This window comes from Seriola aureovittata, chromosome 2, assembly GCF_021018895.1.
Source record: "Seriola aureovittata isolate HTS-2021-v1 ecotype China chromosome 2, ASM2101889v1, whole genome shotgun sequence".
Taxonomy (NCBI): Eukaryota; Metazoa; Chordata; class Actinopteri; order Carangiformes; family Carangidae; genus Seriola; species Seriola aureovittata.
Genome location: NC_079365.1, coordinates 31,139,943 through 31,167,669, shown reverse-complemented (window position 1 = coordinate 31,167,669; position 27,727 = coordinate 31,139,943). Strand labels below are relative to the sequence as shown.

The window sequence follows — 27,727 nt, the reverse complement described above, 5'->3', positions numbered from 1 at the left end:
CGAAATTACATCATGGAGGGCGACGCATCTGTTTGTTTGATCAGCACTGTACCATGTGATCCAAGCGTGTGTGTGTGTGTGTGTGTGTGTGTGTGTGTGTGTGTGTGTGTGTGTGTGTGTTTAGGGATGCAGATGCTTAGCAGCTGCTAATTAGTCGAGTTATTAAAAGGACATGATGCGATGCTGAAGTAGTTCACACACTCATACACACACACACACACACACACACACACACACACACACACACACACTCAAAGACACAGATAGCGAATGAGGCTGAAGAACTTTCTCTCAAATTCAGCGTGCACACACACACACACACACACATACAGATGGCCAATGACGTTGAAGGACATTAATTTGGATGAATGGCCTCTGTCGGCTGTGTGTACTGACTGATAATACTGCACACACACACACACACACACACACAAAAGCTCTTCTAATTTACTTACGAGGACCTTCAGTGACCACAGTCATTACTTAACCTTTAACTTAAAACCTAACACACGCTCCTAATCCTCACCCTTACACCTGTTCTTATTTTGAAGGATTTTCTTATGTTTACACACACACACACACACACACACACACACACACACACACACACACACACACACACACACACAGCCTTGATCCAGTGTTTACCAGCAGCTCCATCTCGAGGTCGGTGGTGTCGCAGCTGATCGCTCTCCTGAACGCGTCAAAGTAAATTTAAGTGCAGGGCGATGTCAGTGAAGGTTAAAACAACTAAATCATTAATTCTGTAGACCTTCAACTGGCTAAATGCATTGTGGGTGTTCATTAACACAAGCTAATAGTTACCAGAACTGTTAATGGCGAGGAAACAGGGATTTACAGTACATTTGTGAGGACAGTGTTTCACAGTGCAGACGAGTGGTTTCATGAACATAAGAGAAAAAGAAAAGTCACCCAAAACAGGAAGTAACACTTTGAACACTGAAATATATCTGTGCACACTCAGGATGTGGCGCTCTAATCTTCTATTTTTAAAGACCCAGGTTCATGTCACACAACGTGTCTTCGTGGAAAGACATTTTGATTTTAGAGCTTTTCTTATTCAGCTTCTTAAACCTGTTTTTTCAGTAGCTAGTGGTGACATTACACAATCTACATCATCTTCAATCTTCAAACATCACCTGTGTGTGCTCTGGTTGCCTGACACGTTGGTTTCGTTATGAGCTGGCGACTGTTACATCCTGTTTTCTGGCCAATCAGAATCCAGCAACAAGAACCAAAAGTGGAGACACAGCAGAGACTTATAAGGTGAAAACTCTGTTGAAGGAAGTTGAAAAAGTCTTTCACTGGTCACATGGGGACAAAGGGAAATGTCGGTGTCGAGTTCAAAACCCCTGATGATTTTTATGTTCATATCATGGTGACATGTCATTTTAAAGAGGGTTCACTTCAGGGCAGAGGATTGTTTATTTTTACCAAATATGTCTCAGTATTATAAAGTCTGATCAGTGGCTTCCTGTATCATCATCATCATCATCATTGTGTCCTCTCCCCTCTCTCCAGGTATTGGTTACGCCTCCATTGTGATTGTTTCCCTGCTGAATATCTACTACATCGTCATCCTGGCCTGGGGCCTCTACTACCTGTTCCAGGTGGGTGTGGGGAAAAGAAACTCTGATGGCAATAGAAGAAGTCCCTCAAGGATATCTGTTAGGGCCACTGACTAGCTGGAAAGTGCTGTTCCATGAAACGCTCCAAGTAACAAGATCAGATAAATAAATCGCTGATAAAAATAATAATTTTCTGCCAAATTCCAGTTTTTTATGAAGCAAAATACCTTTGAATTTGCTGACTGAGGTAATAATAATAAATTAACAAATACTTCGCGGATTGTGAGAGATAAATGAGTTTACTTGATCTGTTAAAAAAAGTGAAACTGGATTGATGAATAAAATCCAAAAACATCAGTTTCAGAGTCAGGAACTGCCAAGATGGCAACGGTGGAGCAGCTCACTCTGAGCTTCAGAAACTTATGGGTGACGTCACAGAGGCGACGTCCATCTGTATTTACAGTCTGTGGTTCTCACAACCTTTTAACATCCAAGTTAAACTGAGTTAAACTTGTTAAAAAGCTGTGCTGGATTCGAACTGAAGCTCTTCCTCTGCAATAACCTGGATGCACCAGCCCCGAAACCTAAATCTCACAAACTCTGAGTTTAGTTTATTAATAATAATAATAATATATTTTTTTATATAGCACTTTTTAAAACAGAGTTACAAAGTGCTGTACAAACATAAAAACAAAACAAAGCCATAAAAAAGTGTATGAAGCTGCTGAACGTTCAGTCAGAGCTATAGCTTTAGATCATGACCTGACCTGACTCATAAATCAACTGCTGAACTTGTTCCTCTGACTGAGAATTAATTGTATATGGGTTGACAATTTAGGACATTTTCAGAATAACCAGTTTTTTTTACAGTTACAAAATTGGCAGCAAAGAACAGCAGCAGCCTAGTGAGCAGAATAAATGCTCCTATTAATGTCTCACGCCAAGAATAGAGCCAGTCTGTCATCCATTGTGCGGCCTCCTTCATGTCTTTGACAAACTGGTTTAAAGCCAATCCAGTAACATGTAAAGCTCTTTGATGGCGCCCCTTAAACCCAAACAGGTGCCTCTTGAGGCTCGACAGACCTCGATGAAGAAGGCTGTAAATTAAAGGACAGAAGGTGTCGAATTCTCATGGACGGCTCAGCTGCTGAGTCAAGTGAGGTTTATATATATGTTTCATATAGGGGCCGGTTTCACAGAGACATCTCAGACCGGGTGTGGTGTCGGTCCAGATCTGAGACTGACTCATTTTAAGCCAAAAACATTAGACACCTTACCCCCAGGCTAACTCAGGCCTAGGACAAGTGTTACCGTGGTAACAATCAACGACACCTGTGCTGAGCAGTTATACCCAACAACCAGAAAACAGGAAAACATGGCTCCTAATTTGTGGTTTGCTGAAAAAGAAAAAGGGAAGGATTTTTTAGAGACGGCAGCCATTTTGTTTTTTATCGTCTCACTCTTCATACACTCTTGTAACTGTTGAATTCTTCCATTACACAAACATTTTCTGCTGAGGGTAAATGGAGCCTGGTCAGCCATTTTTTTGATATAAAAAAAGTCCAATTTACCCAGAATTCATTGCACCACAGTCCAGCTTTAGATAGTCAAGCACTTAACTGCTTTGTGCAACAGATGAATTTAGACGTCTTGCTGAAGTCTGACTGTTTGTTATATCGAAGACACAGTCAAAGTCTGTGTTTGTGAAACCGGCTCCAGGTCTAAACCAGGTCTGAGCTCAGCTCGGTGCAGAGATAACAAAACAGATGAGTTGGTGGTAGAAAGTTTCAAGCGTCTTTGGTTTTCCGTCTTTAGTCAGTGATTTTGAACACTGATGAAACTGTTGACGAGCCAGCTTATCTGATCTGAGCATGCTCAAAAGTTAAGTACACTAACATAACTTCTGCTTGTTTTGCGTTTCAGTGTTTTCAGCCGGAGCTGCCCTGGGCCAAGTGCAATCAGCCCTGGAACACCGAACACTGCATCGAGGACACCTACCGCAAGAACAAAACCTTTTGGTTGGCTGCCAACGCCTCCAACTTCACCTCCCCCGTCACCGAGTTCTGGGAGTGAGTTACATAAGAGCACACACACACACACACACACACACACACACACACACACACACACACATATATGCTGCTCACCTCCATAATCACACTTGATTTTCATGTTGTTTTACATGTGAAAAGTTCGGTTCAGGTACGACTTTGGAAGGAGTTAGAGGACGCATTAGTAATGTGATGTGCACGTGTCTCACACATGTGTCTCACACATGCACAGGTAAACACATTTGCTTAAGGAGCTCTTTCCCTGTGTGTTGCAGACATAACGTGCTGGGTATCACCAGCGGTATAGAGGACATGGGTCATGTTAAATGGGACCTGGCTCTTTGTTTACTGCTCGTCTGGGTCATCTGCTTCTTCTGCATCTGGAAGGGAGTCAAGTCCACTGGCAAGGTAAATCGACGTGTCCTCTGTTTTGCACTATCCTGTTGTTTTGTGTTGCACCGTTGTTCCAAAACAAGATTGTGTTCCTCATGAACTTGCTGAACTTTGAGAAAAAAAAAAAAAAAGTACAAGAACCGTCTTGTCCATTTTTATCATCACTGTATCGTGAGGATGCAGAAAACCATAACAGAGTGATGCTCATATGATTTTTTTTTTCTCTGTGGTCTGAACAAGAGAACAATACAGCGCTGTGTTCAAGCTGAGTGCAGCAAAGTACAGATTTGGTTGGTTTTTTTTTCAAGGACGTGGGAGGCTGGAGAAGTTGCAAATGAATAAATCCCTTATTTTCTCTTCAGCGATACAGAAATGAAATAGTTACAAACACAAAGTTTTAAAAAGTTTGTTCCACTCTTATTTGAAAGGTTCTGAGATGGTTTGTGTAAAATACTGGATCTGTGTGCAGAGCTGAGTTTTAGTCTCTCAGGAGAAACACTAATGTCAGGGCAACATCTGGTTCCACTTTGCTGTTGTGGATCCTTCCAAAGATTTTAGCTTCCCAGCATTATTTCCTCAAACAAATAAGTGTTTACGACTTGCAGGCCGTTAGCAAGGGTTTAATGATGTATAGAAGTTGTACAGTAGCTCATAAACTTGGCTTCCTGTGAGAAAGAAAATGTTTAGAAACTTCAGGCCTCTGTATAAACTGGGAAGTGGAATTATGATTTTGACCATAAACCTTTCATTGTTCTTTGTTTGTCATGCTAAAAATTTAGCTACTGTGGTCTCAGTGCTAATGCTAACTGTGTGCGGCAGACACTAACCCTATCTCTGTGCAGTTAGCATGATCATAAAGCAAGTTAAAATTTATATTGTTGAAACATCAGAGAGCTAACAAGTTAACTAATTAAGTAGCTTAGCAAGGCAGCTAATGCCACATTTGAAGTTTGAACGTAAGCTAGGCTAAACAGCTCGCCTAAGCAACAATGAGCTGTTAGCAAGTGTGCTAGCAAGTAATAAAATCAATAAAACATTTTGAGGCCAGTGTGTATATGTTATGTTTCTGAGTTTAAAAAATTGCATGATTAAGATTGTTTTCAAACATTAACAAACAACACACATGTATGGGTTCCTTTGATAAGGAAGGAAAGCTACTTAGCTAGTTATCCTTTGGTGAGGAACCAATAAATGTGGTTGCAGAATTGGAGCCACTGAGCAGCACATTTCACAAAAAAAAAAATAAAAGTCAATGCCCTCTAGTGGACAAACTGATGGATAAACTGTCTCTAACTTGTTCCACATTGTACCACATTGTCTTGTTTCTAATGCCCAAAATGTACACATCAATACTGATCTTTTTTTCTTTTAGTTGATGTTGGATGTCAGCCCGGCCAGTTTTGTGGTTGGACCCTTTGGCCCTTGGCCCTGTTTGAGTTACATAATTCTGTATTCCAGATAATCCGAGCAGTTCCTAAAATTCATCTTTTTGGCAGGTTGTTTTGCCGACTGTGTAATAAACCACAGAGCTTGTTCAGTTGCTGCCACAGCAACAACAACAACAATTCACCATGAGGCCGCAGGCAGCTCAATCAATCCCAGACCACTATTTTTATAGCCTTAACACTCTTTATTGATTGGTCTGGCCTGATTTATACCTTCTGGTTGCTTCCTGTTGTAACCTCGGTAATAAAGACTCCTACAAGGCCAAGTGTGGTCACCGCTTTCCAAACAGCAGATACTGATGCACTGCTATTGATTTAAGGGACAGCCTGTGGCCTGTTCTTGGTATAATCCAAAAATAACGTCCAGAGTTCTCACATTTATCAACCACCAGTCTCTGTAACGAAACCAAAAACAACAACTAGTTGGCCAGATAACAAATGAACGTCCTTGTCATGGTGAGGCACAACATTTTTTATACTGGAGAATATTTACAGTGTTTCTATAATTGGTGACCTTGTGTTTCTGTATCTGTGCTTTCCCTTAGGTGGTCTACATCACAGCCACATTCCCGTTTATCATGCTCATCGTGCTGTTGATTCGTGGTGTGACACTGCCGGGTGCTTCAGCGGGTATCAGGTTCTACCTGTACCCTGACCTCGCTCGCCTGAAGGACCCAGAGGTAGGTGCCCCTGTGCTGCCTGGGCAAGAAAGCCCCATCGCCATTCTTTCCTCTGCTGCTCCAATCCAAACATCGCTCAGCATGGACAACTGAAACATCTGTCTGGCTACTCATAAAATACCTGTTAGGAAATATAATTGATAGCAAACAACAAACAATGACACTTTGAGAGATAGTGTAACTTAAGGTATAGTTTAGCCACAACAGAATTACTGGACTAGATCTTCTGTTTAGCAGCTGAATAATGAAATTATATCCTCCCCTTCTATAAAGGTTGAAGGTATACTAAGTTATTTACTCCCATATTCTGGAAGTCTTTCTTGAAATATAAGATTGGGTGTATAATTTCACCAGCGGTCTGCTCAGTACGTAGGTTTTAAGGTCAGTCAGAAACTGAGCAGTCAGCTTGAAAGGTAGCGTCTGTACAGTTGGTACGTTGGGTGTTTGGGACGAATAAAGAGAATGCAGGGGGGAGAATAATTTTGTTTTCAGCCCTTACGACAGTCAATCTGGTGGTTTCCAGTCCGAGCTATTACTAGTTAAATTCTGCTAGACTTCTGCAGCTGCTAACTTCCCCTAGTACACATCGGTCCATGACTTACTTCCCTCCAGCTTCCCTTCATGTTATTCTTGGTCCTGTACTTCCCCTCATCAGCAGGCCTCAGCCTTTCTGTCCCCACTCTCTCCCCCTGCTTCACAGGTGTGGATTGACGCCGGCACCCAGATCTTCTTCTCCTACGCCATCTGTTTGGGCGCCATGACGTCCTTGGGGAGCTACAACAAGTACAAATACAACTGCTACAGGTGAGGCGCCAGTTTCAGTGAGGGGGATTAGCTGTAGGGGAGAGAGGGGGGGTGACGGGATCCTTGTGTGTTCATTAACAAATCCTCCTCATGACATATGTGTGACATAGGGACTGTTTGCTGCTGGGAGCCCTCAACAGTGGTACCAGTTTTGTGTCTGGCTTCGCAATATTTTCCGTCCTGGGCTTCATGGCACAAGAGCAAGGGGTGGACATTTCTGCTGTGGCAGAGTCAGGTACGAGGGTTCTGTAAAGGCGGCAGTGATGGTGGGCGCTGCTTCCTGGTTAACAAATTAAACAACAGTAAATATTAAAGAAAAACAGTAACGAAAACCCCAAAGAGGTTCATAGCCAATACGTTTAATTTCGAATTGAATTGTAATTTGGAATTAAATGGATTCCCTGATCAATCATAAAATGACGGCATCGGAATATGGAAGTTTCCGCAATCAAACACTCCTTGACAAAAGCAGAATGTGAGAGCATATGAACACATTTGGTCGGTTTGTTAGCGCAACATTTAAGTAAAGAAAGGAGGCTGGATCAGGCCAAACGAAGAGATGTTGGAAATATGATTTTGTTTATCAAAGAGCAAGAGTCACAGACATTAAGACACTAATTAAAAAATAAGGTAGAATGCCAAGATAGAATACAGTGCGTCTTGTGCCAGTGTGCTAGCTTAAACATGCTACCAGAGATTTGGCTTTGAGGTGTTCCCTCTCTACACGAGACGAACTGACGTGACCTCTGTTGTGACCTGTTTACTTGAGTTGGTGTGTGGTGTTATTAGCTGTTTCTACCTATTCTAACATGTAGTGCTAGCAACTGTATGTTTTTGTAATGTCTGTTAGCATCCACAGTCATCAGATAGAGCAACTCAACCATAAAACTCCATGGAAAACTACTGAACGTTTTACCAGAGGAAGGAAAAACTGTCCCTCTACATTTGTATTTAGTTGCCAGAGACTGAGGTGTTTTGGAAAAAGCCTTAAGTGCCATCATCTTTTCCATGGACTGGCAGTATATTTACAGTATACAGGATTGCTGGAGCCTGATGACAGTGCTCGGTTCTCAAATCCCAAATCAGTCTTTAAAAGTACAAATTCCACTCAAACAAAGCTGATGTTTCTAGAACTACCATTGGAGCTGGTTTGGAAAGTTTGATTCCCTTCTTTTCTGTGATATTAATCATCCTTCAATTACCTCCTTAAGACATCAGGCATCTTGTTGGACATCAAACTTTAAACTTGTAATTTATGTCAATAGCTGAACTGATCATTAAGTGCTTTGGTGAAACCCAGGCTTCATCTAATGCTTCAAGCCCAACCATTCTGAGGAAAGCACATGTAGCTTTAGCGCAGTGAGCTAACTTTCAAACGCAGCCAGCCCAGTCGATACGAATATTGGACGGTTCTGTCGTCTCCGACGCCGAATTAACGGTGGGGGTTTGGCAGAATTGTCCAATGTCAACGTTTGTGTTTGGCGAGTGGGTTGACGCTCCACAGGTTGCCAAAGAATAGAAGTGCAGATCAGTGCTGCTGGATCCCCTGCCGGCAACATGGGCGACAGGCAGCTCAGTTACTCATAATGTGTCCATGTGCTGCGAGTCAAAACAGCAGAGCAGGTCGAGTAGACAGAACAGACTCAGACAGGTCACCAGGCTGTGACAGGTTCAAAAACCCGCCAGGTAAGACAGATATCAAAGGTTTAGGAACATCACAAGTCAGTCCGCCTTAACTGCGACTGCTTGATGCTGATGTATCTGACTGAGGAGTGAGTGTTTCCTGCATGAGAGAATACGCTGATGCTCTGATCACACTCAGGATACGATGTGGCTTCTGTTGACTCAAGAATGAACTTTATGAAAAGTGAAGCTTTAAAATACTGAGCCCAGTCAAGTAAGGACTGATCCGTCACACAGTAGGTGTGATTAACGTTCTGCTAGCGTCTCCCCGCTCAGGGAACTGAAGTTGGTGCTATTTTTTGGAGTCAACGTGGTGTTTGGTTGGATGCCCTGTCATAATTCACAACTAAAAAAAACTGAACATATTTACATATCCTGCTATCAGCTGTTTCGCTGTCATGGCTGCTTCCTTTGTTTCTGGACTTCTGTGTTCACGGTTCACGATGTGTAGCATCAACATCCAATTGGACCTCCACAAAAAAACAAAAAAAAAAAACAAAACTCATGTCACGATTTGTATCTGCTGCTGTTTTGCAGAGATCAGTCATTTTTCATTCCTCAAAAAAAAAAGATAAAAAGAGTCTTGATTCGGCCGAGAATGTAAAACGGTTCGAGTGACGAAGGAGTCGACGAACTTTAATCATCTGAGAGACTCTTGATTCACCTTCTCCAGCAGCTGATCAGCTCTGTGTTTAGAGGCGTCCAGCTGCTCGACATAGTGAATCTAACTCGTCTTAATCAGGTTAATTGCTGCATTGTTTGCAGTGGTTAATGGTTTTTTGGTAACACACAAACACACTCCACTACATACTGTACACACTTCCATTTATAACATGTTCTCTCTCTCGTGACTTCCTCAGAAGTAGCAGTTACACTCTTCTCACAAAACATGACATGACACATTATATTCAACATGTTCTTTATATTGATATTGATGTTTTGCTTGTTATTGTTGTGTTTAACTTTATTATAATGTTGTTTGTTTCCTTGTTATATATTTTTATAAATGGTATGGAATGTAATGTGCATAAAGTCTGTAATATTGTAAGTAATGTGTGTTTAAAATGGAGGCGACAGGTAAGTAAAGATGTCAGATCAGATGTACTTGGTACCTTTGTACTTTGTACACACACACACACACACACACACACACACACACACACACACACACACACACACACACGCACACACACACCTATGTGAAGTGTTGTAGCCGAGGTTTTGCCTTGATGTGCGTTCAGATCTGTTTCTGCGTCTCCGTTGTTCTGGGCCGTTTCTTCCCACAGGGATGCAGATCAGATAAGCTCATCACATGATACTAATGTCGCCCCCTCCCCCCACCGTCCCCTTCTTTCTGGTCCTACTCCCCCCCTCCCCCTCCCCTCCCCACTCCTCTGCAGGTCCTGGCCTGGCGTTCATTGCCTACCCCAAGGCTGTAACCATGATGCCTTTTCCTACACTCTGGGCAGTTCTCTTCTTCGTTATGCTGCTGCTGCTTGGCCTCGACAGTCAGGTCAGCACACACACACACACACACACACACACACAACACACACACACACACACACACACACGCACACACACACACTTATGTGAAGTGTTGTAGCCGAGGTTTTGCCTTGATGTGCGTTCAGATCTGTTTCTGCGTCTCCGTTGTTCTGGGCCGTTTCTTCCCACAGGGATGCAGATCAGATAAGCTCATCACATGATACTAATGTCGCCCCCTCCCCCCACCGTCCCCTTCTTTCTGGTCCTACTCCCCCCCTCCCCCTCCCCTCCCCACTCCTCTGCAGGTCCTGGCCTGGCGTTCATTGCCTACCCCAAGGCTGTAACCATGATGCCTTTTCCTACACTCTGGGCAGTTCTCTTCTTCGTTATGCTGCTGCTGCTTGGCCTCGACAGTCAGGTCAGCACACACACACACACACACACACACACACACACACACACACACACACACACACACACACACGGAAACACAGTAAATAATAAAGATAATAACTGTATTTATATAGCACTTTTTACAAACGAGAAACAGAAAAGAAAACAGAGCAATAAAAGACAGAGAGGCAACGTGTAACAGGGAGAATTACAAATACACGTGTTAAAACAGTAAAATCCATAAAGCGGACAAAAGAAAATAAAACCAAAAGTAGAAATCAAAGATAAAAGCATAGAAATCAGGAATAAAAAGCTTCTTTATACGAGTATATTTGAGTGTTTTAAACTGTGACAGCACGCCTTGGATTAGAAACGTGAGGGGAGGGGGGAGAACTCCACTGCTTTGATGTTTGATTCCTGTAGCATATTATATTTTTTGATATATTTTATTTAATAATTATTATAATATTAATGTATTATTTAAGCATAAACATTTCACCTGCACTGATTCTTTGGATACAAAACATCATTTATTAGCAATAAACCAAAGACTTATTATTATAATTAAAGGTTTTCTTTTCTGTGATGCTAAATCAGCTCAGCTCAAATCAAGTAATAAAGTGGTTTCTAATATGTTTATTAGCTAAGAGATGTTGCTCCATGTGCAAAAACACAACCAACAAAATACAAAAATATATAAAATAAATGTGATTTAAAGTTATTCTAGGATTGTAAGACTTGGAAGGATTTTAACTATAATCCATTTGAGTTTTTCTGCTTCTGTAAAACATTTGAACACAGTCGACAGAAGCTGCACTGATGACACAGAAGTAATATTATAATATCATACAATCAGCTGCTCTGTTTGTAAGTGAATGAGGCTGATCTGTTGGACATGAAATACCTCGACTATGATCCAACTCTAGACGCTCAGACAAATCTATAATGTAAAATCAGTTCCTAATCGTTAAGGGTGTCAGGTGGGTTCGCCACTCTTATTCTTCATTTATCACCATAAACTTGTTGCAGTTAAGATGGAGTCGGAGGTTCCTTTAGGTTTTTTACTTCCTTCAGTTGCTAAGGTCTTTTGTGCGACAGTTTAATGCACTTTAAGTGATTCCTTAAGTATTTAAGGTTTATCTTGGTCTTATTCTTAAGTGAATATTTTAAGGAAACATTAACTCCCAGAATAAATGAAAGTAATTAAATCTTCTGTAGTCGAACGCTGTGAAGAGATGAGGATGTACAGATGTAAAGAAGCTCAGTGGATAATGTCTGTGTGTGTCTGTGTGTGTGCAGTTTGTAGAGGTGGAAGGGCAGATCACATCACTGGTGGATCTGTATCCGTCCTTCCTAAGGAAGGGTTACCGCAGAGAGGTCTTCATCGCTATCCTCTGCTGCATCAGCTATCTGCTTGGACTCACCATGGTTACCAAGGTAACGACACCATGAAAACACGTAAACATCATCTATATATATGTATGTATATACACACTGTGTCCGCAGACCTCAATTCTGGCTCCGCCCCTCAGCTCCGCCCCTCAGCTCCACCAGAAACAGCAGTGTTCAGACGACGCTTAGTGTGGGTCCCTGGGGAGATGACAGGGGGCTATTTATACTGTCAAGTCATGAGAACTTCCCTTCCCTCCCCCAGTATTAATAGATACAGTAGACCTGACTTCACTTTTCCAAATCTTCCTCCTCCTCCTCTTCCTCCTCCTCCTCCTCTTCTATTTCTGTCTCTGCTCTGGTTTCTGATGTTTCCCATCATTCCTGACTCCTCTCCTTCCCGCTCCCCCCTCGTTCTCTCCCTCCTCCCCTCTTCCTCTTGAACTCCTCTGCCTCATGTTTTTACACTTTTTCTACCTTCTTCTCTTTTTATTTCTTTTTATTTAATTTTTTTTATTTTTATTTTAACTCTATTTATTTCTCGTAGCTTATAAATTAAGCTATCACCACGTAGCCAACGTTAGCATCAGCTGTTTACTCACCAGTCTTGACACGAGCTTCAGCCATCATTGCGTTTAAAGAGGTTTTAATACGTCCTCTGAGCAGCAGCTACTTCTTCAGAGCAGACCGGACGCTACAGTGATAATTCAGGCTAGCTGGTTAGCATGCTAACTTCAGTAGAAGAGAAGAAGCGATACAAATAGAAGCGAAACAAAAGGGCTGCTTTCCACCACTGGAGACAGCTGTTGGCGAGTAAAGGGTTGAAGTTTGATTCTGAATTTTCAATGTTTCTTCCAGACTGGTAAGTAAACAGCTGCTAATGCTAATACTGGCGATGTAGCGTTAGCAAAACTTACAAATAGCTCCTTTTAAACAGAAGAGAGCCTGTTTCATCATCATGATAAGTCACATCACAGCAGAGTCTGGGTGACAAAGGTCGAATGAGGCTCTTCACAGTTTGAAATTTTGACATTTGCTGCAGGTTTTTGTCAAAACTGTGTTTGATTTGACCCAGTCTCCGTACAGAGACCGCTCACCTGTCGCGGCTGTGGTTAGCCATTTCTAAAAACCCGTACCACCCCTAACCATCTGTTTTAAGACTCATACTCATGTAAATAAACTGTTCCAATCCTGTTGAAGAGGAGGTTCAGAAAAAGGTTAATGATCCCCATGGACATCGGCTCAAGGACGAAGACCATGAAACATCAATCCGATCCAACTAAGGTTTATTCTATAACTGTTTGAGACATGGAAGGGAAAACACTCACATGTGCTGCTGCTTCTGAAAGGACACAAATAAAGTATCAAGATTCAATTTAACACAACAAATCAAAGTCGTCCCATGATGGACTTATATATAACATATAGACAAATTATAAGAACTAAAGAGTAAAAAAAAAATTCTCCTACCAGATGTGAAGGTGAAAACGAGTGAATGATTGAAGCTGTTAAATAACCTTGTAGTACCCAGGTGAATTCTGTCAGGGAAATGAGGCGCAGTAAAGGTGAAACCAAGAGCCAATCAGTGATGAGGAAAGGAAAGGAGGTGAGGTAGGTGAAGAAAGGAAGAAGATGTCTCTTTGACGTCTGAGGATCTGGGTGTGCCACAGATTTGAATAGACAAATGATGATAGTTTCAACAGCAACCACATTCAAATTGTAATTCAGAGCCGTTGCATCAAACACAGTGACTCATATCAGAACAGTGTAATGACACGTAACTGTTGCTGTGGGTTCGTGTAAGTCGGGTGCTGGTCTTTGTTTGACCTGGCCCTGCTCGTGCATACCTTCTCCGTTCATAACTTCAATTGTCACGGTTTCGCTCTGGTCACATGACTTGAGTCCGATGCGTCGCTAATCTACCAGATCTATCCTCCTACTCTTTGAGTTTGTCTGGATGGTCTTCATCATTAATCAAATCTTTGGTTTCCTTTCATTAAAAACCTTATTGACCATATTTAACCTCCTTCAGAGCAACATGTGTCCTCCACTGTCTCCACACTCAGCTGCTAAAAACGTCAAAAAATATCATATTTAGCACAAAAGAAAAGCAGCTTAAGAAACAAAACGAGGATAGAATCTAAAATAAATAAGATAAAATGGAAATACTATATACAGTAACAATATACAATGCAGTGTAGTTGATTCTGCACATGTGGAATATAAGAATAAGAAATTAAGTGGTTGTGCAGTTTGTCCCAATTCTATCCGTTCATATCAATCTTGAGAGTTTTGAATTTAGTGAAACGACAGTGAGAGGTGCCAGTTTTATCCAACGTTGCTACAGTGACGTCGGTCACTATCAACATGTTCTCTCTTTGTTTCCTGGGAACTGTGCGTCACTTGAGAAAAACAGGCGAGACGCCAAATCTCCAGATGATGCGACTCAGGCAGCGTGTCCTTGGTTCATCCTCATCCTCTCCTTCCCGTCAGACCTTTGATTTCTGTTCTCACACAACATCTAACCTCCTCACTGTCTTTCTATTTTCTGCCCCGCCTCCCTCCCTCCCTCCCTCCCTCTGTCGTTCCCATGACAACATCTTTTTATGGCTGCGGTGGCCTGGTTCAAGTTTAGGATTCCCATGATTGTTAAAACAGTTTTCACACCGGACTCACACACACACACACACACACACACACACACACACACACACGTGAGCACACAGAGGCGTGTGCCTGCTCACACACGTGTGTGGACACATCTGCTGCTCACATTTGGTCGTGTTCAGTCTGAACACATCTCTGTTAATGATCATATGATCCTCCAAGAATTATGGGTATAATTTAGTTTAGTGAGTGTTCCTGTGGCTCAGTGCAGAGAGGAAGGTAAAACCAGCTTCCTCTATTAAAACTAACACATTGAACAGAGTGTGTTCAGATTTCCTGTTTTTAAAGTGTCTTGAAGCTCCATATTTTCTTATTCTTCTATGTTTTATTTGTAGTGTTGATCCATTAGAAGATATATTTGTGGTTTTAAGAACAAAAACCATCTCAGTGTAGTTTCACATCTCCTCTCTCAGGCTTCTCTCTGCAGCTCTAGTAACAACAGGTCGGTGAGCCAATCAGAAGACAGGAGGCTCTGAGCCTCTCTTCTGATTGGCTGACTGTTTTCTGACTGATCCAATAAAAATGTAGCAGATTTCAGGTAAAAACACTCAGAGAAACCAAATCCTGCAAGGTTTGAATGGTGGGTCCAGGTGGGCGGGGCTTGGTGACTGCTTTGTTGTGACATCACAAAGTTCCAGAAGTCCTGACGGCTGGTTTTAAGGCTCAGTTTCTGAATACAGGCTGTGTGCATTTCTCTGTGGACTGAGGCTTTGATACTTTCACAGTATTAATATAGAAGCTACAGCTGATCTATAATCACACTACACATGGACACAGACCTTTACACTGGAGGAGCTTTAAATGAGTGAAGGAAACTGAAATATACCGTGATTTTTAAACCTCTCTCTCTCTCTCTCTCTCTCTCTCTCTCTCTCTCTCTCTCTCTCTCTCTCTCTGCAGGGTGGCATGTATGTTTTCCAGCTGTTTGATTACTATGCAGCGAGCGGTGTGTGCCTTCTGTGGGTGGCATTCTTTGAATGTATAGCTGTTGCCTGGGTATATGGTGAGTACCATCCTTCAAAAAAACAACAACCTACCGTGTACCTGAAGTGTCCTTGATGACTTACCTACCTGAGAACCTACTGATTCTAATGTTGCTCTTGAATGTGACATCCAGCTGTATCACAGCAAACCTAGCTTAAACCTTGATCTATGGCAATTTTGCATGTGCTTTTGAAATCATGTATATTTGTAGAATATAAGATGGGATGCTGTGGCCCTGCAAAAAGTACAAAGTAAATTTGAGAAAGGTAAATAGAGGTCAGGGTTGATTTTTGGAAATGTCCACATTTTAAACTGAATCTGCTGAAGACAAAGTAAAAACCTTGGAACATGAAGTTGTAGCGATCATTCGTGCACAGATCGTTCAGGAAACTTCCCCCTCGTCATCGTGTCTTTTGAAATGTTTTAGCAGATTTTTTACGCCCTGTGTGAAGCACTTTGAATTACCCATGTGTGTGTTCACAGATAATCTCACTTTGCTTATTAACTGCTGTAAAGTCATTTTCCTGGTGCATTGATCCAAAAATATTCTGCTGTGTTCGCAGGCGTTGATAATTTCTACGATGCAGTCGAGGACATGATTGGCTACAGACCAAATCCCTGGATGAAGTGGAGCTGGTCTGTTATCACTCCTTTACTGTGCATGGTGAGTACTTCTTTTTTTTTTTTTTTTTTTCACTGCACATATGAAGCAAACTGTGATCATGTGATCACCTCAGTCTGCACACAATGATCTGAATTCTTCTTCCTCTTTTCTACTTCCTGAAACTCGTGTCACCATAATTTTCCATATTTGCCTCAGTGTTGTTCACACGTTATTTTTAAAGGGACACGTCACCATTTTTAAGTATTTTTGCATTTAACTGCTTTAGAAAAAATATTTTTTTGGTCGACCACAGAAATGTTGAAAATGTGGAACTGTCCCTTTAAAGGCTGAGAGGAACTTGTACTGAAGTGTTTGTTCTGTGCTCCTCCTCAGGGCTGCTTCATTTTCTCCTTGGTCAAGTACAAGCCACTGACGTACAACAAGGTCTACCAGTATCCGGACTGGGCCGTCGGAATAGGTTGGACTCTGGCCTTGGCCTCCATGATCTGCATCCCTATGGTGGTGGTCATCAAGATCATCCAGTCTGATGGGCCCCTCATTGAGGTGGGTGGTCCCTAAACATGTGTTAGTTAGCTGTGTGTCTACAAGTCTGTGGCCAGTAGCACAAAACACCTTAAGTTTAACATTCAAGTCTGAGTTAAGGTTTCCTTCAAATACAAACAGTTGCTCAAAACACCCTTAAGTATTTAAGGTTTTCTCCTTATCTTAGATTTATATTTAAGGAATAAAGTCAGTTAAACTCTTGCACAAAAGACCTTAGCGACCTAACAAAGGAAAAAAATTTAAGGAACATTTGACTCCATCTTAACTGCAGCATGACCCAGTTTATGGATAAATGAAGAAGAGTGTTCCTAATGGCAGCAACTCAACAGTCTCCATGGTAACAGTAGAATTTTATAGCTGTAAAATCTCTTTCACTGCTGCAAATGCCTCAATTTTTTTGAGATTCTGTGCAAAGTAACTCCCTCAGCTGAGGGGAAATTAAACCTTAAGTGTCAGACATAAGCAGAAAAGTTAAGGTGTTTTGTGGAACCGGCCCCTGGTTCAGGTCAGAGATTAATACTTCCTTTCCTCCTTCCCTCCTGCAGAGGATCAAGGCGGTGGCCGCCCCGGTTCGTGGCGGGGCCAGCTCTCGTCCCGCAGACCACCGCGGCCCTAAGGAGCTCTCCTACCCGCTGGACCCCAACGGGAACAAGGGCCTCCTGATGAAGGCCCCCACCCACACCATCGTAGAGACCATGATGTAAAGGAATGAGGTGGAGGCTCTCCATGAGATCGCTCTCCTCTCCTCTCCTGTCCTCTAAACGCTTCTGAAGCTAGCTAGCTTTCTGTCTCTGTCTCTCTGTCTGTCTGGTGGACTGATAAGGGTTTTAGGAAAAAAAAAAAAAAGTTCCCGTTTCAAATCTTTTAGGAGTACTTTGGAAGTAGTTTGCTGTTGGTGGTTTTCTCAAGAGGGTAGCAATCACATTTCAAATCTATTTCTGAAATACTCACAAGCTGTTTTTTTTATTTTTTATTTTTAATCTTCATGTGACTGCACACGTCCCACTATTGTCTTGCTTAAAGGCACAGTGGCAGATTAGCACCAGCCTCCGGTCAGACGCTGGTTTGTTCCAGCACTTGTTCTAAAAAAAGAGAAGAAAGTGCTTATTGAGTCTTGGAATAAAAACTGCCTTTTGTAGCCATGACATGAAAAAGATTTCCTACACTGATCATCAAGCACCAAAATACAGATTTTTTTTCTTTTTGACTGTGATACGACGAAGAGGCTGCACTTATCTGAGGCCACAGGGTTCAGCTTCGGCTGATTCTGCTCTGCTGCATTCAGCTGAGGCAGAAGATCCAGGCACAAGTACATAATTATGAACTAAAAACATGTCACAATTAGAGATATATACTATGGCTGCACAGTTAATCGAAATATAATCGAAATCGCAATATGGCCAAGAGCAAAACCCAAATTGTAGGAGGAGCTGTGGTGCTACGGAGACGCCGCAGCCTACAAATCATATTCTCCAGATGTAAAGGAACATGTAAACATATTTGTTTGGTTTGTTTGTTTGTTTTTCAGTGAAAATGAAATGAAAAAACAGTAATTCCAACTGAATCGTAATCACAATATCTGCCAAAAATGATCGCAATATGATTCTTTTTGCATATTGTGCAGCCTTAATATTCACCCACCTCCAGGTATCAGAAAGTCTGAAAAGCATCTTGATTTTTAATAAGAAATGGGACCAAAAACAAAAAGTCCCAATCCAGTAAATATGACATTCTGTTTCTGTCTGTTATTAATGGAGCTATTTGTAAGTTTTGCTATTGCTACATAGCTAATGTTAGCATTAGTAGCTGTTTACTTGCAACATTGTGGGTTCAGCATCAAACTTCATTCCTTTATTCACCAACATCTGTCTCCAGTGGTGGAAAGCAAACCTCTGGCTTTGCTAAAAGTTCGATCACGTTTTTTCTTCTAATGAAGTCAGCATGCTAACCAGCTAGCTTCAGCCTGGTTGGCCCGTCTCGTCACTTTCCGATACCAAGTCACTGTAGCGTCCTGAAGAAGTAGGACATATTATAATCTTATATTATAATCTTAATGTACACAATGATGGCTGAAGGTATTGGAAAGACAGCTAAGTAAACAGCTGTTAATGCTAACGCTAGCAATAGTAAAACCTACAATTAGCTCCATTAAAATCTGGATATTTCTAACAAAACAAGTCAAAACACAAGAGCCACCAAAGTTAACTTCTTCTTCGCCGCACAGTTTTTGTCCCGTAATCAAAGACCAGCTGGTTTGGTAACCATTAGCGTTAGCCGCTACTTTTTGCCCGGTGCAGCTAAGAAAACTTAATAAATAAAAATCAGATAATTGACGCAGCCATCGTAGCCGACGACCCTTAAATCAAACCAGGATCCTGGTTGTTTTTCTAAACGCACCTTAGCACAAACTGTCCCCATCTTCCATAGCCGTGAACTGCGGGTGGAATAGAGAAGTAGCACTGAGACGGCGGCGGGAAAAATCCCGCTTCTGCACAAAGACAGAGGTATCTGAAAGGATTTGAAGTGTGGAGGTTGAACCCTTGACTGTGTTGTCTGTGGCGTACTGTACAGTAGTAGCTAATCAGTCTATCTATATCTATCTCTCTATCTATCTTTCTCTGTCCTAGACCAGTTTACAGTACAGTAGTGACTGCACTAGGCTCTCGGCTTACAAGTTTTGGATTGGATTTATTTTATTTTCCACAGAGGAAGTGACATTATTATTAGTTTCTCCTCTGTCGATGTTTAGATTTTTTTTATTAAGACTATAATGTTATTGGTATTCACTATTGATGATAATTGCTGTAGTTTTACATAGAAGAAGGAAACACTTCTTTCATCTGGTGACAATACTAAGCTATTATACAAATCATACATTTACAGTGGCAGCCATTGTAGTTTGGTCCTCATTGTGCATTTCTTTAGTGTCACACAAACAAACAATGCAACTGATTTTTCCCAAATATTTTCTCTTGTGGGGGAGGGGTCAGACATTTAATGAGCAGTTCAATGTACAGTAAAAAAAAATGGGAATTCTACAATGGCTCCATCTGTAAGAGTTGGTAGGTGTCGGGGTTTATAGCTTTTTTCCTCTTCTGTAAATACCAGGAGACAGTATTTAATTTGGATGAAGTCAGCCAGACAGGGCACCGCAGCCAATGGTTAAACAGCGGTGTCACCACCTCGGTGACTCAGCGCCACCATTGGTTGGATGACATTCCCAACGAAGTAGCCGCTGTCTGAGAGTCAAACTCCCGTCCAGACACTGTGAAATGTGGCAGCTGGCTGCAGACGCACCGCAGCCAGTGACTGACAGAGTCCGTTTCCATGGCCGCCATGTTGCCTCACCTCAGTGAGAGCTGCTAAATGTTTCAAATCTGGGGCCGGTTGAACAAAACACCTTAACTTTTCTACTTAAGAGTGGCACTTAAGGTTTAATTTCTCTTTAGCTGAGGGAGTTACTTAAGGGTGTTGGACAGAATCTCTTAAAAGGTTTCCTAGGTTAAGGAAAAACGTTCAGGCATTTGCAGCAGTGAAAGAGATTTTACAGCTGCAGCGTTAAGGGACATCATCATCATCATCTTCTTCCTGTGATGCGTTTACTGTCTTCATTTATCACCATAAACTTAAACTAAGTTTTTTTCCTTACTTTTTGGTCACTAAGGTCTTTTGTGCAACAGTTTACCTGACTTTAAGTGATTCCTTAAGTACAAGACTAAGATCAGGAGAAAACCTTCTATACTTCAGTGAACTTTTTAAAGAAACCTTAAGGAGAAGACTTAAGGTGTTTTGTGCCACTGCTTTTATTTTAAGGAAACCTTAACTCAGACTTTAAGGAAAATCTTAACTTAAGGTGTTTTGTTTCATAGCAACAGTAACTTAAAACATAATTTAAAAAATAATTAGAAATTTAAAAAAAAAAAGCAGGTTATTAAACTCCCCACATCGTCGTCGTCATCGGTGGGCGGTCGTTATGGCGACATCCGGACTCTGTCAGTCAGTGGTGTGGTGAGAAATGTGCCCTGTGATACACCAACAGTCTGTTTCTTCACCTCTGGCTGATTTTATTATTTTATTTTTTAACAAACACACAAACTAAAAACTACGTTACATTCTTAACAACAAGGGGCCATGATGATAGTGACGATGTGAACCTAAAGCAGACAAATACAACCGTTCCATTCATTTTAATATGTCTGTGTAACAAGGGGTTTCCCATGAGTATGTGTCACCAGCGACCATCCACTCAGGACCTTTTCTGTAGTGCTTTTATCTACTGTATAGCTGCATTAACCCAGCGTCCAAAAAAAAAAAATTAGACGTGTAACTGTGGGTGACGGAGAGCTGATCACACCTGAAAATCACACCTGAACTGCCTGTTTCACCCACAGTCTGAGGCAAAGAGAGTTTTTATTGCACCTTATTTGTATAATTTGGACGTCATATCAGACCATGAGGCCAAAACTAAAAAAAAAAAGAAATAAAAAAACACTGCCATCTTTTTATTCAGGGTTTTCATTGGCCTCTGCTGTAAAAAAAAATAAAAATGAAAAAAAAATACTGTCAAAACTCCATGGAGTTCATCTGTTCTCCCAGAAGCAGACATATTAAAATCAAGCATCAGATATACAGTTATACAGTACGCATGCATTGCAGGAAATCTGACCAACAACAACAAAAAAAAGAAACGTCACATCAGAAGCGATCATGTGACCGGGGTCTCATTTTATGTTTCGTGTAAGCTTTATCATTTTTTTTCTTCATGTAGAATAAAGTCGTTCATATCATTAAAAGGGATTTGTGAAACCAAATCCAGCAGCACACATCTATTTTCATACAGTAACAAACTTTTCCTACGATGAGTCGTCTTTGTACAGCTGAGCTCCCGTCGCAGACCTCCCATTTTAATACAGACACAAAGCTTCGTTTTACTCTTCAACTTTTTGTACAGATTCTGCTTCTCGATTCCCTGCGAAGGATCTCGGCACAGAAACTCTCTGTCAGCTGCTTCCTGCGAGAACAACAGCTTCAGAAAATCACTTCTGCTAAATTATTGGAAACAAACCTAGAGATTGATGATTTGTAAGATGCACAAAGATCAGAAAGACCAAAAATAAAAAAACACTTTGAATCGTGTAAATGAGGCTGAAGGAAACGAGCTGAGATCCTTCTGTTGCCGGGGAAACGTGGAACAGAAATAAAAACTAATGCAGTCAGTTATTGGTTTATTCTGCCTCTCTGTGTATATTCCCAGTATGTACCGGTCCCTCTGCCTCTTTACACTCCCCCGTCAGTTAGCCTCTGTTAACCTAAGCTAACCCAGTTTTTCTCAGAGATAATGAATTTGCAAGAGAATCGAAAGCATTAGCGATGCACAAGTTTTTACCGCCGAATGTTGAAATGTGAAAGTCGCCTGCGGGCGGATGTAAAAGTTTCTGAAGATTTATTTTTTAGGTTGAAAGTAAAAAAAAAAAACAATAATAGTTTCTTTTTATTTTCATTGATCTTGTTTTATTGAATTGAGCAGTTTTTTTTTTTCTTGTTTTATTTTGTTTTTTGATTGTGTGTCCGTCACATTTGCCTTTTGTATTCCAAATATAGTGTATTTGAACCTCTGTCATTGGAGTAACATGTACAACTGTAAATCAAAAAGAAACAAAAAAAAGAAGCTACGATTTGTTACGTGCAATACTTTGTAGAATACTTTTATTTTTCATGCTGTTTTTCCAAAAGGTGGTACTGACCTTTGAAGTAAGATGATGATGATGATTATAATGATGATGATAGCCTGTGAAATCTTGAAGAAGACAATTTGAATCTTCAGGGTCCATTTGAGTGAAAGCGCTCTGCAGTGTGGAACTAAAACCAAAATGAACCACTATTCCATCAGAGATCGTGTGGTTTGAAATGCACTGAGAATAAAGTGATGACGAAACTTTTGTCACATCAAACTGAACTTCTTAGCAAAACGCTGTTTTTTTAAAATTTTATTTGTGTGACAGACTGCGAGTTGTAGTGAGTTTATGAGGGGAATGAAACTCAGTAACACTGCCACTCACCCCCCTGCCGCCACCCCCACCCCCGCCCATCTTTCCAAAAAGCACGAAGCCACCAAAGCTTACCGTTAAAGCGATATCTGCGAATTCAAACCATTCTCGTGTTTCTTAATTTGCTTGTAATGGAACAAAAAAAACTTCTCGGCTGCTTTTGGGGGGGGGGGGCTGCCCCTCAGTGACAGCAGCAGTAGATCCAATAAAATCCAGATTACATCATATCAAACCTTATTTATGCAATTTCTACATTCTGCTGATCTGAACCCGACTCCACCGAACCCTGCGACCTTAGTGCTTTATCAGAGAAACCTGAACCACATCGACACAGGAACAGATTTTAAATTCACGCTGCCGACATTGTGTTCATGTGAAAACGTCACCACATCTGCAGGAATCTGTCTGTTTCTGTGACGTAGATGCAACATTAAACCGCACGGCTGACGTCACTCTGTGCGGTCGCAAAGGTAGAAAAGTAGGGCTCCGTATCCCGGCAACATCCTTAACGCAAAGATCATCTTTGTTCTTTAAAATTTGAAAAAGATTTTGTCTTAAATTTGAATTTTTTGTCATTTTTAACTTTGAGTCAAGATTCAGATAAAGAATACTTAAACAATGGCGATCTCGGCGCTCAGACTTCTGGGAAACGGAGTCCTGCTCGTCCTTCCCCGTCCTCTCTCGTTCTGAGCATGGTCTCCAATGACAACGCCTCCGTCTTTTCCTGCATTAAACCTGAATACCAGCCCTTCCTCTTTTCAGAATGTACATGGGAAAATGTTTTTTAATTCTTGGTGAAGAAAAAAAACATTTTTAAAAAAAAAAAAAAAGAATTTGAAAGGTTTTATTTTTATTTCTATGGCCAACCTGTAAGCTAGAAAAAAAAAAAAAGGAAAAAAAAAAATGTGTTTGAACAGGTTTTACAAAGGTGTAAAACTTTTTTTATTTCTTAATAAAAAATTTGTCTTCAGAAAATGAGTTTCTGTCGTCTGTCTGATTGTTCAGCACTTTCTCTCACACACACACACACACACACACACACACACACACACCATTCCATTCATGTTCAATATCCCAACCCGTGGGACTTAATGTGGTTAAATCCCCCTGACAACATAATAAACTCTAATCCCACAAAGCCTGTAATACAAGATTTAAGGTATGTGGAGCCGACGCAGGAGGCCGCATTCCAGCTCAGTCACTGCTGCCAGTTTGTCTTCAGTATGTGGAAGTCGTAGAAAACTGATTCAGTTACAACAATTATAACAGCAGACCACTAACCTGTCAGTAATTAAGATAAATGTCACCTGTGTATTAACATAACTCAAAAACCTGAAAGTCTTGGCACTGATTGTCTAGACTCTGAAACAGCTTCTACCCACATGCATGTTGAACATCAATGTCTGACATCTCAACATTGTTTGATGTGCAAATCACACAATCAATGAATTACTGGATTTTTAAATCATAATAAATAGCAGAAACACATTTCAATACATTTAAGTGCAATACGACATCACTGTCTAGTCTACTCCACATTACAGTATCTTATGTAGCTGCTCCATTCAGTTCCACAACAAGAAATTATGTTAAAGTTCTATGAAACATTAATACAATGATCTAATGTTATGATTGACTCAAGATTACATATTGATATATGCTATATTATGTTTTGTGGATCTCTCTGTCCCTATTGTTGGTTGGTTTTAATGATGATGCCCAGGTGCTTACTGATTGGTCATTGGTTCCTTCATGATCTCCAAGTAAATAGTTAGGTGCACAAACCTTTGCAGTGCTGAAAACTGTTTCTTTCTTTAAAGCTCCTCCAGTGTAAAGGTGTGTGTCCATGTGTAGTGTGATTATAGATCAGCTCTAGCTTCTATATTAATACTGTGAAAGTATCAAAGCCTCAGTCCACAGAGAAATGCACACAGCCTGTATTCAGAAACTGAGCCTTAAAACCAGCCGTCAGGACTTCTGGAACTTTGTGATGTCACAACAAAGCAGTCACCAAGCCCCGCCCACCTGGACCCACCATCCAAACCTTGCAGGATTTGGTTTCTCTGAGTGTTTTTTACCTAAAATCTGCTGTATTTCTATTGGATCACTCAGAAAACAGTCAGTCAATCAGAGGAGAGGCTCAGAGCCTCCTTTCTTCTGATTGGCTCACCGACCTGTTGTTACTAGAGCTCCAGAGAGAAGCCTGAGAGAGGAGATGTAAAATTACACTGAGATGGTTTTTTATATCTTCTGATGGATCAACACTTCAAATAAAACACAGAAGAAGAAGAAAATATGGAGCTTTAAAGAATGTATTTCTCCAAAGTTCAGGGTTTGTGTCAGGGTCTCTTTTTCTTACCTGGCCAAACAACCCCCCCCCCCCCAAACCCTCCCCGAAGCCTCCAAATTAAGCTGCGTGCCCTGGAACAATGCGAGTAAGCAGCTCTGTGAAGCTGCTGGAAACAGCTTCAGTTTATGGAATATTTTGACCCAAACATCCGTTTCACATCAGGGAGGTAAAGGCTCAGACATGCTGGTGATTAATAGAAGCTGGGTACTCAACACAGCTAATTTTCCCAGACTGTAATTTTCCCTCAATAGCTGCGGTTGCATGAAACATTCTTTTTTAGAAAAAAAAATCAAATCAACAAAGGATTCCCATGAAAGCATGAGGAGCCAACAAAGCCAAAGCTACTTGCAAATACATGCAAACTATCTTGTATATCTGGATATGCATTATAATTTACATTTATACATGCGTATACAAACATACAGCTATGCATGTACATACATACATGCATACAGACATATATATTTATATGTATATTCAAATAATTATTTGACTTACTATACTATGACTTTATGTGCCTTATTTTAAATGAGTTATTATGCCTTGCTATACTATGACATTTTTCTGGCTTATTATATTATGACTTTTTGTGCCTTACTATTCTAGGACTTTTTATGACTTTTTTTACACCTTACTCAACTATGACTTTTTACTATACTAGGTCATTTAATGACATTTTATTCCTACCTATACTTTGACTTTTTGTGCCTTGCTATACTGTCTTTTTATACCTTGCCATACTATGACTTTGTAGGACTTGCTATACTATGACTTTCAGTGCCTTACTATACTATAATGTTTTATGCCCTTTTATACTATGACTTTTTTGTACCATTTTTATGCCTTACATTTTTATTCCTTACTATACTATCACTTTTTAGGCCTTACTATACTATCACTTTTTTATAACATTTTTATGTCTCACTATACTATGACTTTCAGTACCTTACAATACTATGACTTTTTATGCCTTACTATACTATGACTTTTTATGCCTTGTTATAATATGACTTTTTATTACATTTTTATGCTATACTACACTATGACATTTTTATGATGTTTTTATGCCTTACTATACTATGTCGTTTTTATGACTTTTTATGTCTTACTATATTATGACTTTTCATGCCTTTTTAGGGCTTACTATACTATGAATTTTTATGCCTTACTATACTATGACATTTTTATGCCTTAGTATACTATGTAGTTTTTATGACTTTTTATGCCTCGCTATACTATGATGTTTTATGCCTTACTATACTATGACGTTTTATGACTTTTTATGTCTTACTATACTATGTCGTTTTTATGACTTTTTATGCCTTACTATACTATGACTTTTTATGCCCTACTATACTATGTCGTTTTTATGACTTTTTATGTCTTAATATATTATTACATTTTTATGACTTTTTATGCCTTACTATACTATGTCGTTTTTATGACTTTTTATGCCTTACTATACTATGACTTTTTATGCCTTACTATACTATGTCGTTTTTATGACTTTTTATGCCTTACTATACTATGACTTTTTTTGCCTTACTATATTATGTCGTTTTTATGACCTTTTATGCCTTACTATACTATGACTTTTTATGCCTTACTATACTATGTCGTTTTTATGACTTTTTATGCCTTACTATACTATGACTTTTTATGCCTTACTATACTATGTCGTTTTTATGACTTTTTATGCCTTACTATACTATGACTTTTTATGCCTTACTATACTATGTCGTTTTTATGACTTTTTATGTCTTAATATAGTATGACTTTTTATGCCTTACTATACTATGACTTTTTATGCCCTACTATACTATGTCGTTTTTATGACTTTTTATGTCTTAATATACTATGACATTTTATGCCTTACTATACTGTGCCGTTTTTATGACTTTTTGTGCCTTACTATATTATGACATTTTTATGACTTTTTATGCCTTACTATACTATGACTTTTTATGCCTTACTATACTTTCTCGTTTTTATAACTTTGTATGCCTTACTATACTATGACTTTTTATGCCTTACTATAATATGTCGTTTTTATGACTTTTTAATACCCTACTATGCTATGACGTTTTTATGACTTTTTATGCCTTACTATATTATGACTTTTTATGCCTTACTATACTATGACTTTTTATGCCTTACTATATACTATGACTTTTTATGCCCTACTATACTATGTCGTTTTTATGACTTTTTATGTCTTAATATACTATGACATTTTATGCCTTACTATACTGTGCCGTTTTTATGACTTTTTGTGCCTTAATATACTATGTCATTTTTATGACTTTTTATGTCTTACTATACTATGACATTTTATGCCTTACTATACTATGACTTTTTATGCCTTACTATACTATGTCGTTTTTATGACTTTTTGTGCCTTACTATACTATGACTTTTTATGCCTTACTATATTATGTCGTTTTTATGACTTTTTATGTCTTACTATACTATGACGTTTTTATGCCTTAATATACTATGTTGTTTTTATGACTTTTTATGTCTTAATATACTATGACATTTTATGCCTTACTATACTATGTCGTTTTTATGACTTTTTATGTCTTAATATACTATG

At 40.0% G+C, this 27,727-nt stretch overlaps 1 protein-coding gene across 1 annotated transcript in view; it reads left to right on the top strand.

Moving 5' to 3' along the window:
• The window catches only part of LOC130179618 (sodium- and chloride-dependent taurine transporter-like), a 39,533-nt gene extending 15,774 nt beyond the window's left edge, over nt 1-23,759 (top strand). The window contains exons 4-15 of the mRNA XM_056392581.1: nt 1,543-1,631; nt 3,513-3,658; nt 3,916-4,048; nt 6,024-6,158; nt 6,859-6,962; nt 7,073-7,197; nt 10,046-10,158; nt 11,826-11,963; nt 15,483-15,585; nt 16,130-16,230; nt 16,564-16,734; nt 17,280-23,759. Coding sequence (XP_056248556.1) covers nt 1,543-1,631; nt 3,513-3,658; nt 3,916-4,048; nt 6,024-6,158; nt 6,859-6,962; nt 7,073-7,197; nt 10,046-10,158; nt 11,826-11,963; nt 15,483-15,585; nt 16,130-16,230; nt 16,564-16,734; nt 17,280-17,438 — 1,517 coding nt within the window. The 3' untranslated portion in view covers nt 17,439-23,759. The remainder of the gene's footprint in view (nt 1-1,542; nt 1,632-3,512; nt 3,659-3,915; nt 4,049-6,023; nt 6,159-6,858; nt 6,963-7,072; nt 7,198-10,045; nt 10,159-11,825; nt 11,964-15,482; nt 15,586-16,129; nt 16,231-16,563; nt 16,735-17,279) is intronic.
• Nucleotides 23,760-27,727: the final 3,968 nt, after the last annotated feature.